The 13,441-nt window shown below is 38.2% G+C and overlaps 1 protein-coding gene across 1 annotated transcript; it reads right to left on the reverse strand.

Annotated features, from left to right (window-relative positions):
* Nucleotides 1-348: 348 nt before the first annotated feature.
* QRFPR (pyroglutamylated RFamide peptide receptor) lies at nucleotides 349-12,141 on the reverse strand. Its single transcript, XM_008582200.1, has 5 exons — nucleotides 11,952-12,141; nucleotides 9,071-9,132; nucleotides 4,556-4,791; nucleotides 2,967-3,064; nucleotides 349-2,237 (listed from the first exon to the last, which is right to left on the reverse strand). The coding sequence occupies exons 1-5, from the start codon at nucleotides 12,139-12,141 to the stop codon at nucleotides 1,837-1,839; spliced, it is 987 nt and encodes a 328-aa protein (XP_008580422.1). The 3' UTR covers nucleotides 349-1,836.
* Nucleotides 12,142-13,441: the final 1,300 nt, after the last annotated feature.

Below are 13,441 nucleotides of genomic sequence, written 5' to 3' on the forward strand. Positions count from 1 at the left end.
GTGCTAGAACTACTTCTGTTTCTAAAACAGCATTAATGCAATGTGAGCATAATTTAAAAAAAATAAAACTTTGATGGGATATCTGGAAATTTTACAATAAATATTTAAGTTTTATCTAAATGTTTTTAGGTCAGGCTTTGCACTCTTTAGGAACTAAAAAATATATATACTGTTACCTTAATAATTAAATGATCAATAACAGTTTTGATTTATTTATTTTTAATGCCATATTTGGAACACGTGTACACCAAATTTAGAATGAGTCATGTGAATATTTACCAATTAAGTAAGGATAACCAAAATCATTGAATCTGATTAGTTTTTAATGGTTCAATTTTTAATGACAGTCATTGTTTTCCTACAGGATAACTAGGCATAATAGGTAGAGAGTTTACATAAATAACCCATAATTAGTCCACTTCAATACAAACCAAATAATTAGTCCCTCTCTCTTCACTTTGTTAACTTTCCTGTGTCGTATTGAAAATTTTTCCTAATACCACATACTGTTTCGTCTTTGTCTTTCTTATGCATGCTTCATTGACACATATAAAATTAAATGTCTGTATCTTGAAGGTCTCAGCAGCCTGAGTTCTTGGGTTCCCAAATCTTAAAGCTTTACCAGTAAAACATCCTTAGAGTTCTTGAGCTTCTCTTTGTATTATCTAGCCGGAAAAATAAGACCTGACAAACTGGAGGCAGAAACATTTTGGCCATGAAGCTGTAACGGGACTTTGAGAATCTCAGATACTGAAGGGGAAGAGACAGGGTGCCATGACGGTGGCCTCTGGAGCCAGGACATTTGGGAGTCAGAGAAAAATTGAAGAGAGAGGGATTGAATATAAGCTCTGTTGTTCTTCCTGACCCAGCTCTTGGGGGTCAGCCTTGGGAACAGTAAAATGTCACAGGCTTGCAGTTGGTTCACTCCCTCATCTCCTAACTACACAAAAAATCCCTTTTTACAAGAAAAAGTCTTTATCCCACTAGTGAAAATAAGAGACTTAAAAGTATAAATATTTGAGATAGCTAGATGGGTCTAAATGTATAACAATCAATCAATCAGTAAGTCTCCTTAAACTTTCTTCTTTTGTTTAGAGAAACCAGTTACAAAAGAGGCATAAGGGGAAAGTTGGGCAGGGTTGGGGCAAGTCTCAGACAGGAAAAGGGAACAGAAAGAAGAGGCCTGAAACCTGAGGAGCCAGGAAAATGCTTCAGGACTTGAGGGTGCTTTAGAGTACCAAGTGCTGTACTGCTCACGTTTCATTTTGTTCTCTCAGTGACTCAGAGAAGGAGAGGAAAATGGAAGTTTGAAAAGATTGACTCGCTAGTCATCACATAAACAGTGACTGGCAGGGCTATAAGAAGCTGAATATAGGCATCTATCTGCCTGTAAGCCTCATTCACCTGTCACTAGGCCACTTCTCATCTTTGACTTTATGATTATGGCATAGATCTCATTTTCAAGAGACTGTATCATCCAACTTCAACAGTTCACTAAAAATTACATTTTAGTGTTCCACCATGAACTTAAATATTCAAGGAAAAAGATACAGTTTTAAAGGTATTTTCTCATCCAATTTAGCAACACATAGAAAGTCACATTACACTGACTGCCTGGGGAAAAGCTGCTAGATAACAACTTTAATTTCTGCACAGATTTTAAAAAATCCACTTTAATAATCTACAAGGATGGTTTACTAATTTTTCAAAACTGTATTTTCATATCATTTGAACAGAAAAATGATGTTTCCTTCTTGTCATCATTTTAAGAATTAAAAAAGGCTTTCACCTTTGTTCAAAATAATTTTTTCTTCAGATTACAATCTGCTGTTACAATTAATGCCCACTGCCTACAGCACAATTCCCAGAAAGTTCAGAAGTAAAGAGGGCAAAGTGTAGTTTGAGATTTTTTTTCTCCTCTGGCTGTTCACACAGTTTGACTTCAATGTTGCCATCACTGAATGCTTCTCCTTTGGTCTCCTCTACTGGGTTCTCTCTTCTGGAAAACTTTGCTTTCTTCTCCATCATCGTAATTCCTGAATTTCCATGCCTTTGTGCTGAAGACAGGGCTTCTCGTACTATGCAATAACAAACTGCAGACAAAACATTTTTTTTGAAGTTTTCATTCATAAATGCATAGACAATGGGATTACAGATGGAGTTGGAAAATCCAATTATTTGCACTATAGCAAAAATCATCTTGATTGTGACATCATCATATTCCTTTTCAATATTACCTGAAATAAAGTAATACTTCAGAATGCGTATTTGTTTTAATGAGAATAAAACAATGGTTTATCATCTGTCTTTGCCAAAGACTTATATTCGTACAAGTAGTTAAATGTGTGAAAAGTTCTCAAGACCATTTTGGGAGAGACACCTGATGTCTGAATAAAAATAACCTTTGTGATGAGTCTTCATTCTTAGTGAATCTAGGCTTAAAAGCATAGGCTGGTGTCCAGCACATATTATTAAGGGGGTCCATAGCTTTTCAATTTGATGACTCCAAGTTTCATGTTAACTGGCAGCAACAGTTAACCTTCAAATGTTCATTTGAATTACAAAATAAAATCATACTGAGAACCATGTTATGTCCTGGGTTACCAGGGAGAATATACTAAGGGTCTGACTGAAATCGTAGGTATTATTAAATTCATGTGGTTCAAGTGAGGGTTCTAAATAGGGAACACTCATACGATGTCACGCCTCTCCCAATGTTTAAATAGCTCAAGGAGAACAGAAGGAGTAACATGGGAGAAGAATAACAAAAGCTTTTCTTTATCTTCTGTAATTATTAAAGATTTAATCATAGTCATACATAATTATCTACCACATAATGATCTGGGGATCTTAAAAACATGAAAGAAGTGTATTGAATGTTTGATTACCCAGGTGAATAGCAGCAAATTTTAATGATTCATTGTCCATTATAAAACGACTGTCAAATGAGAATGACAAGCACTCACTGTATTCAATCATCATATGAAAGACATGGAAAGGTGCCCAGCACACAGCAAAGAGAGCCACCACTGTCACCATCATAATGACAGCTCGCTTCTTCTTCCTAGATCCACAAGGAAACAATGTATTGGTTAACTTCTTCTTGGTAAATGTGTCAAATTGTTAGCAAATCTAGTAAATAAAGTTTGAGCCTCACCCACTCAACCACAGTTTTTCAAATGAGTTCATGGTAGGTTGGTTGTAGGCTGATTAGCATCTTTTCCCATTGATACTACCCTCATCCTTAAATTTCTCATATCATAAATATCCTTAGGATGTTTGCTCACTATGGGTCTGGCACTCTGTAAACTGCTTGGCATGGATTATGTCATTAATGTTCCCAACAAGCCATTTGACAAATGCAGAAACTGAGGCACAGAGAAGGTTAAGTAATTTGCAAAGTCAGATGACTAGTAAGAAATGTATTTTGGATTTGAATTTAGGCAGTCTAACTTCAGTGACTAAGCTCGTATTCTATATTGAACATCATTCCTGTGATAGTAAAATATAAATATTTATGAAATATGGGGAGCCTCAAGGATAGAATTAAAATGCAATACTTTATTACATAGCTAAATAATGTGATTAACATTACTTCTGTGAAGGAGATTTACAACTTCAAGAAGCCTACACGTTTGCATGGCGCTTTAAGTTTATAAAACTCATACTCATTATCTCTTATTTCAGCCTGGTAGCTCTGTGTTCCCAGGAAGTGGGAGAGCTAATTCAGCAGGAAGGCCACGGTGCTGAAGAGTCGGCGGCCCCTGTACCCTGGAGAGGGAGGATTTCTTTACATAAACTGGGCACTAGAGGTCACTGCACACTTGAAAAAATGATAAAATCTCACCAACTCGCTAGACTTCTCCATATAGGGTTTTGTTTTTGTTTTAATACTCGTTCGCTGTAGATTATAAAATAAATCATATGGACTACAAGTACCATAGCAGTAAATTGTGTTTTAAACTTGCTATTAATGAATAAGATCAGAAAACAACGCCCTTGGGTAAAAATAAAACATGTCGATAATAATGATTTAAAACAAATAGCATGCTCTGGTTTCCAGAGGATTTTCATAATATGATCTCATGTATTTTATGTGGCATGACCGTTGGGTGGGAGGAGGAAGGATGATGTCATTACGGTCCCTTGTACATGTGAGGAAAACTGGAGCCTTGGGAACGAGACTGATCTATATGTTGTGGCTGGTAAGTGACAGAGGGAAGAGCGTGACCACAGGACCACAGGGTCCTCCAACAAGCTGATAGCTCTTCCTGCCATGTCATACTTACACATAGATAAAAATGTAACCACGTTCTAAACTCCAAGTAAGTGTTTATCTCTAGCTGTAACTTCTTTTATTTGGGAGCTGTGATCTTGTTCTTCCTTTCTGCCACATTTAAACCTAAAGAGTTTAAAGTAAGCCCAAGCCTTAAATGTGAATTACAAATGATGCTTTGACTAAATTACAAGAGGTTCTGAGATCCTGGCAAATGTCCCTTTCAGCACAACCAATTAAAAATATCTTAAACAGAGGTGAATATTTCCTTAAGCAGACCTGGCTATTTTGGACATTTCTTTTCCGTGAATAGTTCGAAGCACAGAACCATCCCCCACTCTCTTCTTTATCCAAAGTTCGTAACCAATTTTACTGTACAGGATCAGCATCACCATGAGAGGCAGGAGGAAGAGGAAGACGAGGATGAAGGTGCTGTAGATCTTCTGGTGCGCGGGGCTGGTCCACTCTTCCAAGCAGCAAACGTGTTCTTTTTCATACAGGAAGTCATACTTAATCTTTATAATAAGAATAATTCGGTTAAAAGAACCAGTAGTCAGCATCGAAAGAACAGAAAGCAGTCAGGTACATATTATTGTAATGTGGCATTTTTTAAGCCCTTTCAAATTTGCCACTGGTACATATTTCACATGAGATACAATATTAATTGTTCTTTTGTTGTGAAGTGTGGCTTTTCTACTTAACTGTTTAAGTTCTTAAGTTTTATATATTTTTTTTCGATTTTAAATAGAACTGAGGTCCATAGCCTGTTTACTTTCTCTTTTTTAATCACTCTCAACTTTTCTTTCCACTAGTCACAAGTTTCAACTTGCTAAAAGAGCACTACAATTACCAAAGTGTATATTTAAAAGTATTTCACATTGGATGCCAGCTAGTTTAATGTTAAATTATTTTGTTACTTTAGTTGTCGAAGAGACACCTTGACAAGGCATCAGACTTCTTCCATTTGAAAAGTACTGAAAGCCCAGATTTTGCTACTGCTCTTTCATACTGCAATGATAAGTTTGCTTAGAAAGATAATAAAAAGGTAACTGGTAGATTTTAAATTCTAAGATGAGGGCTGGATGATTAGGTCGGTTGGTTAGAACACAGTGTTGTAACTCCGAGGTCATGGGTTCAGATCCCCATACCAGCCAGCTGTCAAACAAATAAAAATAAAAAATAAATTTAAATTCTAAGATGAGGGCTGGATGATTAGGTCGGTTGGTTAGAACACAGTGTTGTAACTCTGAGGTCATGGGTTCAGATCCCCATACCAGCCAGCTGTCAAACAAATAAAAATAAAAAATAAATAAATTCTGAGATGAATGAGAAATTGAGATCCAAACTGTTGCTAATCCACAAATATTCAGATTGTATTTGTTTGCTGATTTATTCTATTTTTGACTTATCACTTTGCTGATTTGTTCATAGTATTTCTGACAGACTCGTCTTTTATGAGTTCAAAATATTATTAATAACAATATTAATAATAATAGAAAGTACTTAAAAGGGCTTATTTCAAGGACAAACTAAACTATGCATATTTTAAAGTATATTCAAAAGTCACGTCTATGGGTAATAGAAATAAAAATTAGAGAATTTATCAAAACTATTGTCATTTTAGTCACTCGGGAGCTTTCCAGATGAATACATAGGTCTTAGACATATATTTCTGTGTATACTCCCAGCAAATGTTATCACCAATCTTTAATCTCAAATGAGATGGGGAAAAGGAGCTTTTTGTTTACTTGCCAAGGAAAAGAAAATTCACGTTCTGATCTAGTCATTATATACAAATATAAGTAAGAATAATAACACTTATTGAAAAATAATTTTAAGATCCTCAGATTGTATTTGTTTGCTGATTTATTCTATTTTTGACTTATCACTTTGCTGATTTGTTCAGAGTATTTCTGACAGACTCGTCTTTTATGAGTTCAAAATATTATTAATAACCATATTAATAATAATAGAAAGTGCTTAAAGGCTTATTTCAAGGACAAACTAAACTATGCATATTTTAAAGTATATTCAAAAGTCACTTCTATGGGTAATAGAAATAAAAATTAGAGAATTTATCAAAACTATTGTCATTTTAGTCACTCGGGAGCTTTCCAGATGAATACATAGGTCTTAGACATATTTCGGTGTATACTCCCAGCAAATGTTATCACCAATCTTTAATCTCAAATGAGTTGGGGAAAAGAAGCTTTTTGTTTACTTGCCAAGGAAAAGAAAATTCATGTTCTGATCTAGTCATTATATACAAATATAAGTAAGAATAATAACACTTATTGAAAAATAATTTTAAGATCCAAACTCCCTGGGAAAAGGATGTAAAAATAAAATTCCTTCTGACTCCATATAGGCAGAGCCTATGAGGACCAATGACCATGGGGGCCATGTATTGACATATCCTAAAGCACATGCTAGACTGGTAGTCTCCAAACGGGTTCACGTAGCCCTAAGGACAAGCCAAGACTTTCTAAGGGCATGCTCAGATGGTTTTATGAAAACCAATTTTAGATCTTCTATTTCCAAATATACACTTCTCTAAACTTCCACTGCTCAATTAAGCGCCTGAGGTGGAGGTGCCATGCTGGGTCTACACTCCCACCTCCTCTTTCATCTCACCCTTCTCCCAACTTAGAAAACTCACATCTCTCACCCAATCCAAATCTTACCACGGGGCACCAAAGAAACAGACAATTCAAATGACTGGTGTCAGTGAAGCCACCTTGGTCAAGGCATCATATATTCATGGTAGGGCTTTGTGCTTTTCTCTGCCTTAAATGTATCAGGGCAAAGCCTGGCATTAGAAAAAAAAGCATTTTGACAGGTGTTGAGATGCTGCGAATTCATATTTTTCATACAGTGAGGGGGAAGAAGTGATGACAATTGTAATTTGACCACCTTGTTGCTTTCATCCCCTGAAAATTGTCAAATATTTCACTCTGGAGAGAGAGAGCAAAGTGAAGAGGGCATGGGTGAGAAATGCCAAAGATGCTGGTGCTCAGTGTCACCGAGCTGAGAATCGCGGGTGCCCTGCAAGCTCACCGGCTCTCTAGTAGAATTCAGGAGTGAGGTAGTGGCTACGGGATGCATATTCATACATTTATTTGACTTGAAAAATGAAATCAGACCTTTTCTTGACAAGAAGCAAATCTGATTTGGCTGATCTGTTTGACAGTGAGAACTGTCTTTGTCAATCAGATTATATGCATTTTCTACAACCTAAGTGAGTTATTTATTTAAAATATATCTAGAGTACATGACAAAATAACTTTATTTTTTAAAAACGGATAAATCTGTTTGTTTTCCCTGGACCAGAAATGGACCTCACGCTTGGGAAGTGGATTGGGTCATTTATAAAAGGGCTGCAGCTGCATGAATTTCCTGCTGGAGAGAAGGGCAGTGTCAGCAGGAAGGAGCTAGCTGGGTAAGGTGAGTGTGGAGGCTGCGAGGTCTTCATGAGCAGCTGGCTGGAGAGTGCAGCAGCAGTTGGAAGCCTCAGTGGCACTGTCTTTGAGAAACCACTGGAGTAGAGACTCAGTCATGGGCAACGGCCATAACTAGAGGGCACCAATTCCACAGGACATCTGTCCCCTCCTCTCCCCATTCTATCAGCTCCTGAGGAGGGAGCAGTGGCCAATTGAAGGGGGGTGAGAGCAGAAAGAGAAACATGAGTCCACAAAATAGAACAAGTGACCATAACCCCTGTCACATTTCTAGGCTCCCAAATGATTCAAGCTGGGGGAAGGGAGAAGTTTTAAACTGATAGAGAGTGTGGATTTTTATGTGATTGTGGCACTGGACTGGACATATTAATAACAGAACTAACACTGTCCTTGTGACTGAAAGTGGCTGGGAAATTTTATTTTCAAGATAACTAGAAGAGTTATAGGATCTATTTAAGGTTTCACCCATGACATTTCATCATGAGGACTGGGAAATTCTTTGATGGTTTTCATAGGCAGCAAGGGATAGAATAAAGTTGTTTTCTGCTCTCACCTATGGAATTGAGCAAACCAGGCTACTCTTTAAATGTCCTCTTACCTTAGGACTCATTTGATATTCTTGCCGATGGACATAGCCTGCCCAGTAAAATTTCACATTTGCCTATCTCTATTTAAAAAGGTACAAAGGGATTTGTTGTTTAAAAAATTATCTCAGGGGGTATGTGAGCCACTGTCTTTGAAGAGTGTTAGACCACCTAACGCAAGACATATTAATGTACGCCCCAATGAACAGGGTGGGGCGCCTAAAACCAACACAGAGCTCACTGTGAACCCTCACACAGGGCTGGGCCTGTCTGACAAAGGTGTGAAGAAAGGAGAGAGGTTGGATAAGATGGTCCCCTGACATGTTTCCAATTTGAATTTCAATTTGTTGATGAATAGGAGAATCAACTGATAAGTAGACAATCTATTACAAATTTTTTATGTGACTTAAAAGAAAAATCTAGAGCAACCATTAAACCCTTAAAATGTAACAAGACATTAGGGACCAACACAAAAAGCATGCTCAGCTTGCAGGAAAATGTAGAAAGTGACCTTGGTGCTTTTAAAAAATTCTATTTTAAGCATTAAAGTTTTAACAATATAATGTCAAGAAGAGCTAGATAAAAGAGGGAAAAAATCTTAAAACAAATTATTTTATTCAACTTGAAAGACCTCCAGTGAAATAACTGAGGTCATATAAATTTGCTGCAATGCTCTTGAAGGAAGAAAACCAATTAAATTAAGAGTGGGAAAATATTTCAAATGTGATTATTAATCCCAGCCCCAAGTGTACCTCAAGCTGCTGCACATGCCACATGGGTGATCCTATGATGACTGCCACAAGCCAGACCACACCTGTAAAAATGTTAGAATCATCAGAATACGATTCCATTAAGTAAAATACTTCCATGTGTAAATTCTCCAGTCATCAAGTCTCCCTAAATTCAGGGTGCCCTTTCACCTCTGCCCTAGAGCACAGCAAGTGTCTCCTCACAGGTCCTCACTTCCATTCTCACCAGCTTCAACACAGCTGCTGGAATATCCTCCTGAGACAAGTTTTCTATGTTTAAAACTCTTTAATAGTGCGCCGTTGCCTATCAGATGAAATCCACTCTCCTTAGCATGGCCCAAGAGGTTCTCTACAATCTCACCTGCCTCTCTCTCTCCTCTTTCGTTTCAGCCCACAGCCTTCACATCCTCGTCCTTTGCTGAGGAACTTGCAGGTTGGTTTCAGTCCCCATGCCCCAGAGTGCATTGTGCTGCCCATGCCTTCATGCCTTTTTTCCTGGATCTGCCACCCTGTCCCCACTGTCTACCTGTGGGCTCATTTTCCAGGACTTGACTCAAAAGTCACCTTCTCTAGGGAAGCTTTGAAGGCCACCAGCACTTCACAATAAGCCGACCACTGAGTCCTTGTCATCTCCGCGTGTCCTCTGCTGCAGCACCTTTGTTGCCCTTACTCATTTCTTCTCGACTTCTGAATGTCGCAAGGGTGGGGACAATGCCATCTTTGTTTCCTCAAATAAGATTTCAAGGAAAATGCCTGACCCTCAGTAGGGGCCGATCCATGTTTGCTGAATGGATGAATAACTTTTAAACATGACAGATCACCCTCTATCATTTCTTCTTAAAACTGAAAATACATTTATCATAAGCACAAACTCCTATAACTTCAGAAACCAGGGTGCGCTTTCCAAATTCTCCATCCTTTACAAGTCTGTTGAGAGGAGTTGCTTAAATGGTGTGTCCTTAGTGAAGAAAAACAGAGATTAACTACTGAGGACCATCTCAAACTATGGATCTTAACAGACTAGGGAGAGGACAGGACGAAGAGCCCCCAACTTTGATTTTAGGAATGATTTCCCAGTTGAAACTCTGCTTGTTCTTTCTACATTGGGTGAACCATTAAGGAAAAAAGTATATTGCTTTAGTCTCAGTTAAAGGAACTGAGACTCAGTTAAGCCATATTTGGGATATATCATAAAGAAACACATGAATGGGCTCTTATTATAGAAAGTCATCATGATCCAGTGATCCAAGATAGTTCTAGGGCTCAAGTCTATCTGTCCACCTGTCTGTCTGTCTCTCTCCACATCACCACACACATCTATTCTATTCCAATCACATATGTCCATTCATTTTTCCAATCTTCAGTATAAATTCTGCAGAAATTTAGTCTAACTGATGTAGCTTATTGCCAACCCTCCTGGGTTTCCCGGCCATTCAGGGATAGAAAGGCTAGGCTTAGATGAATATTACTGATACAATGGGTGACCACTTCTCAGCAAGAAAGCCTAGGTCTCCCTGGCTGGAGCCTGGGGGGGAGGCAGTCTGAGCTGGAAGGAGTTACGGGGTATGATGGACAATCAATGACAGACAAGGCTGGTTCACAGTGCAACAGAGCTACAGGAGATGTCAGGCAACAGTGTGTGCAAGCCCCCAGTGGGAGATGAGTCTACTTGATCCTAAAACCTTCCTGTCTCCTATGACTCTTTTGAGTAGGAACTGCCTTGACTGCCTTTTATCAACTATGCTTTCAGATGTTAATACTCCCTCCATCTCTCCTTCCTTTTTAATAACTTCCCTTCCTTACCCTCTTTCCATACCCACGTGCTGTTTTCAGATGTTATGATGTTAAAAGGACGTCAATTATTAAAAGTCCAAAGATCTTTGAATTCTTTGTAGGGAAGGTGTGACACAAATTTGAAAATAACTAACTAAAACTAACAAATTTTCCCCTATTGATTTATCTATTCATTTCAATAAATTTAAACTGAATTTAATATTGCAAAGTCTTCAGGGGTTCTTTCTGTAATTGCACAATCCTGGCTTAATTCTTACAGCAGAAATAAAAGTTAGCTCATTCTTCTCAAGTAAGTTATTAGTAAAAATTGCTTTCTAACATTAGTTGCTTAGTATGACTCAGATTATTTATTTGTAATGAATTCAAGTCACTGTGAAGCACATTAAGGTTTTTAAATAGCTGAATTACAATTACTGAATAGAGAAATTCTCCCATTTTACTGTGCTAGGCTTTAGGACATTGCTTCAAATTTACCATTTATTATGAGGTATGTGTTCATTATAACTTGCTGAATCAGGAAGAGTTTCAGCAAGCTGAAGATCCAGGAATACCTAAAGCAGATTATGCAGTGGGTGGAATTTGTCTTTGTCAAACACTCAGTACCCAGTGTTTCCATGCACCCTGTGACCTTTCACTACTGTGTACTCACCCCCCAGGGCTGCCTCAGGGCAGCACACCTGTTCTCCACTTTTCTAAAACTACATTTCCAGCCCCCTGTCAAAACCTACCTGCCTTTGTTATCTTAGCTTAGAGCCTTCTTCTATCAGGATGACAGTTTACTAATCTAACGAATGTCAATGTGGCAATGCCACTGATGCGTTATCTTATATTAGCTGAATGTCATGCTTAGAAGTTTGACTTAAACTGAAGAAATATATCCAAAATGATAGATTTTCAGTGCTGCAGTGGGCCTGAGGAAGAGATGGGGTCAGGGTGGAAGCAAACAGAGAGAGGACTGAAACCCTCAAATTACACCCCAATGCTGACAAGTTAGACGAGAAGCTATTTTTCTAGTTTATAAACATGGGTTTCTTTGTTCTGTAATGAAGAATGACATTAGCACTGCCACTGACACATCCAGCGGCCTCACCTAGCATTGTGAAAGCCCTTCGGTTAGTGTATTGCCACTTCATTTTAAAAGGATGCACAAGTCCCTGGTGTCTTTCCACAGCAATGCAGGTCATAGTGAGAATTTCTGTCACAATAGCAGTAGACTGGACAAATGGCACCATCTTGCAAATGAAGGCACCTGCAGCAAGGAAATAGGACAAGATATACATAAAAAAGAATAAAAGTTTTACCGGATTCTTTGTAGTTGTCACACGTAGTTAATTCTGAGCCTTTGTTTAAAAGTTTCTTGATTACAATTTCATTATAGACATAAAATAATCAAGAAAGGTTATATTGGCTTATGTCTTCTCCCACTAACTGAATTCCAAGTTCCTAAATACTATGTAATTATGTATAATAAGAAAATGAGAGGACAAATCAATATCAGCCATTGATAATAGGTAGAAAAAAATCAATGCGACCTTTGCATGGGGAGGAGAAAAGTCAGAGTGAACTGGTCTCCTGAAGTCTACACTACAGAGTAATCATTGATTCTTTCTTCCCTTTTGGTTCCCTGTCAAATCATAACAAAATAATAATTCTCATCAAAGACTTCCAAATGTTGTCTTTCATCTTTTATTTTCCTTTGACTCCCTATCCAAGACTTTATATACAGATTAAACCATTACACTTTCAAATGATTTTACTTTCCCTAATGCCAAGGTCTCAAATTTGTGGTTGCTGGGTAAGATTTGGCTTGCAAACATACTACATTTAGTTTACATAATAGTTTAAAAATATGTGAATACTTTGCCAGTAGTTTTAAATGTTTATGCTATCTGTCTGGCCCCTTAACCATTTGGATTTGTAAGCCCTGGCCTGGCATCTCTGCTCTTGAATCCATCCTGCTCACTGCTACTAAATTAATTATTCTCTACTATCAGAGAATCATAAACTCAGGAAATATAAAAAGCTGGAAGAGACCTCAGCAGTCATGTAGTCCAAGCTCACACCAAAAGCAGAAATTCTCTCTTCAACCTCTCTCACAAATTCTCTACCATGCTCTGCTTAAATACCTGCAGGGGAGGCCGCCTTGCTTGCATACTCCCCCCACAGTAGGCCCTTGCATGGCTTTTCCTTCTCCTTGGAATGCTGTTTCTTAAAATAACTCCCTCACGTCCCTCACTGAAGTCTTTGCTCAAATGTCACTGTGACGGTTAATTTTGTGTGTTAAGTTGGCTGGGCTAAAGGATAGTTAGGTAGCTGGTAGAACATCATTCCTGGGTGTGTCTGTGAGGGTGTTTCTAGAAGACATTAGAATTTGAATTGGTACAGTGATTGAGGGTGATCTCTTTTACCAATGTGGGTTGGCATCATCCAGTCTGTTGGGCCTGAATAGAACAAAAGGGCAAAGAAAGGGCGAATTTGCTCCCTGCTTAAGCTGGAACATCCATCTTCTCCTGCCCTTGAACGTCAGCACTCCTGGTTCTCAGGCCTTCGGGTGTGGACCAGCTTTCAGACAGCAGACTG

This window comes from Galeopterus variegatus, unplaced genomic scaffold (genome assembly GCF_000696425.1).
Source record: "Galeopterus variegatus unplaced genomic scaffold, G_variegatus-3.0.2 Scaffold2540, whole genome shotgun sequence".
NCBI classification, from domain to species: domain Eukaryota; kingdom Metazoa; phylum Chordata; class Mammalia; order Dermoptera; family Cynocephalidae; genus Galeopterus; species Galeopterus variegatus.

Coding starts and splice junctions, on each gene's coding strand:
- QRFPR (XM_008582200.1), bottom strand. CDS start 12,141: ATGTATATCTTGTCCTATTTCCTTGCTGCAGGTGCCTTCATTTGCAAG. Junction 3,065..4,555: donor GAAATGTCCAAAATAGCCAG/GTCTGCTTAAGG, acceptor TTGTGGATCTAG/GAAGAAGAAGCGAGCTGTCA. Junction 2,238..2,966: donor TCATATGATGATTGAATACA/GTGAGTGCTTGT, acceptor ACTTTATTTCAG/GTAATATTGAAAAGGAATAT.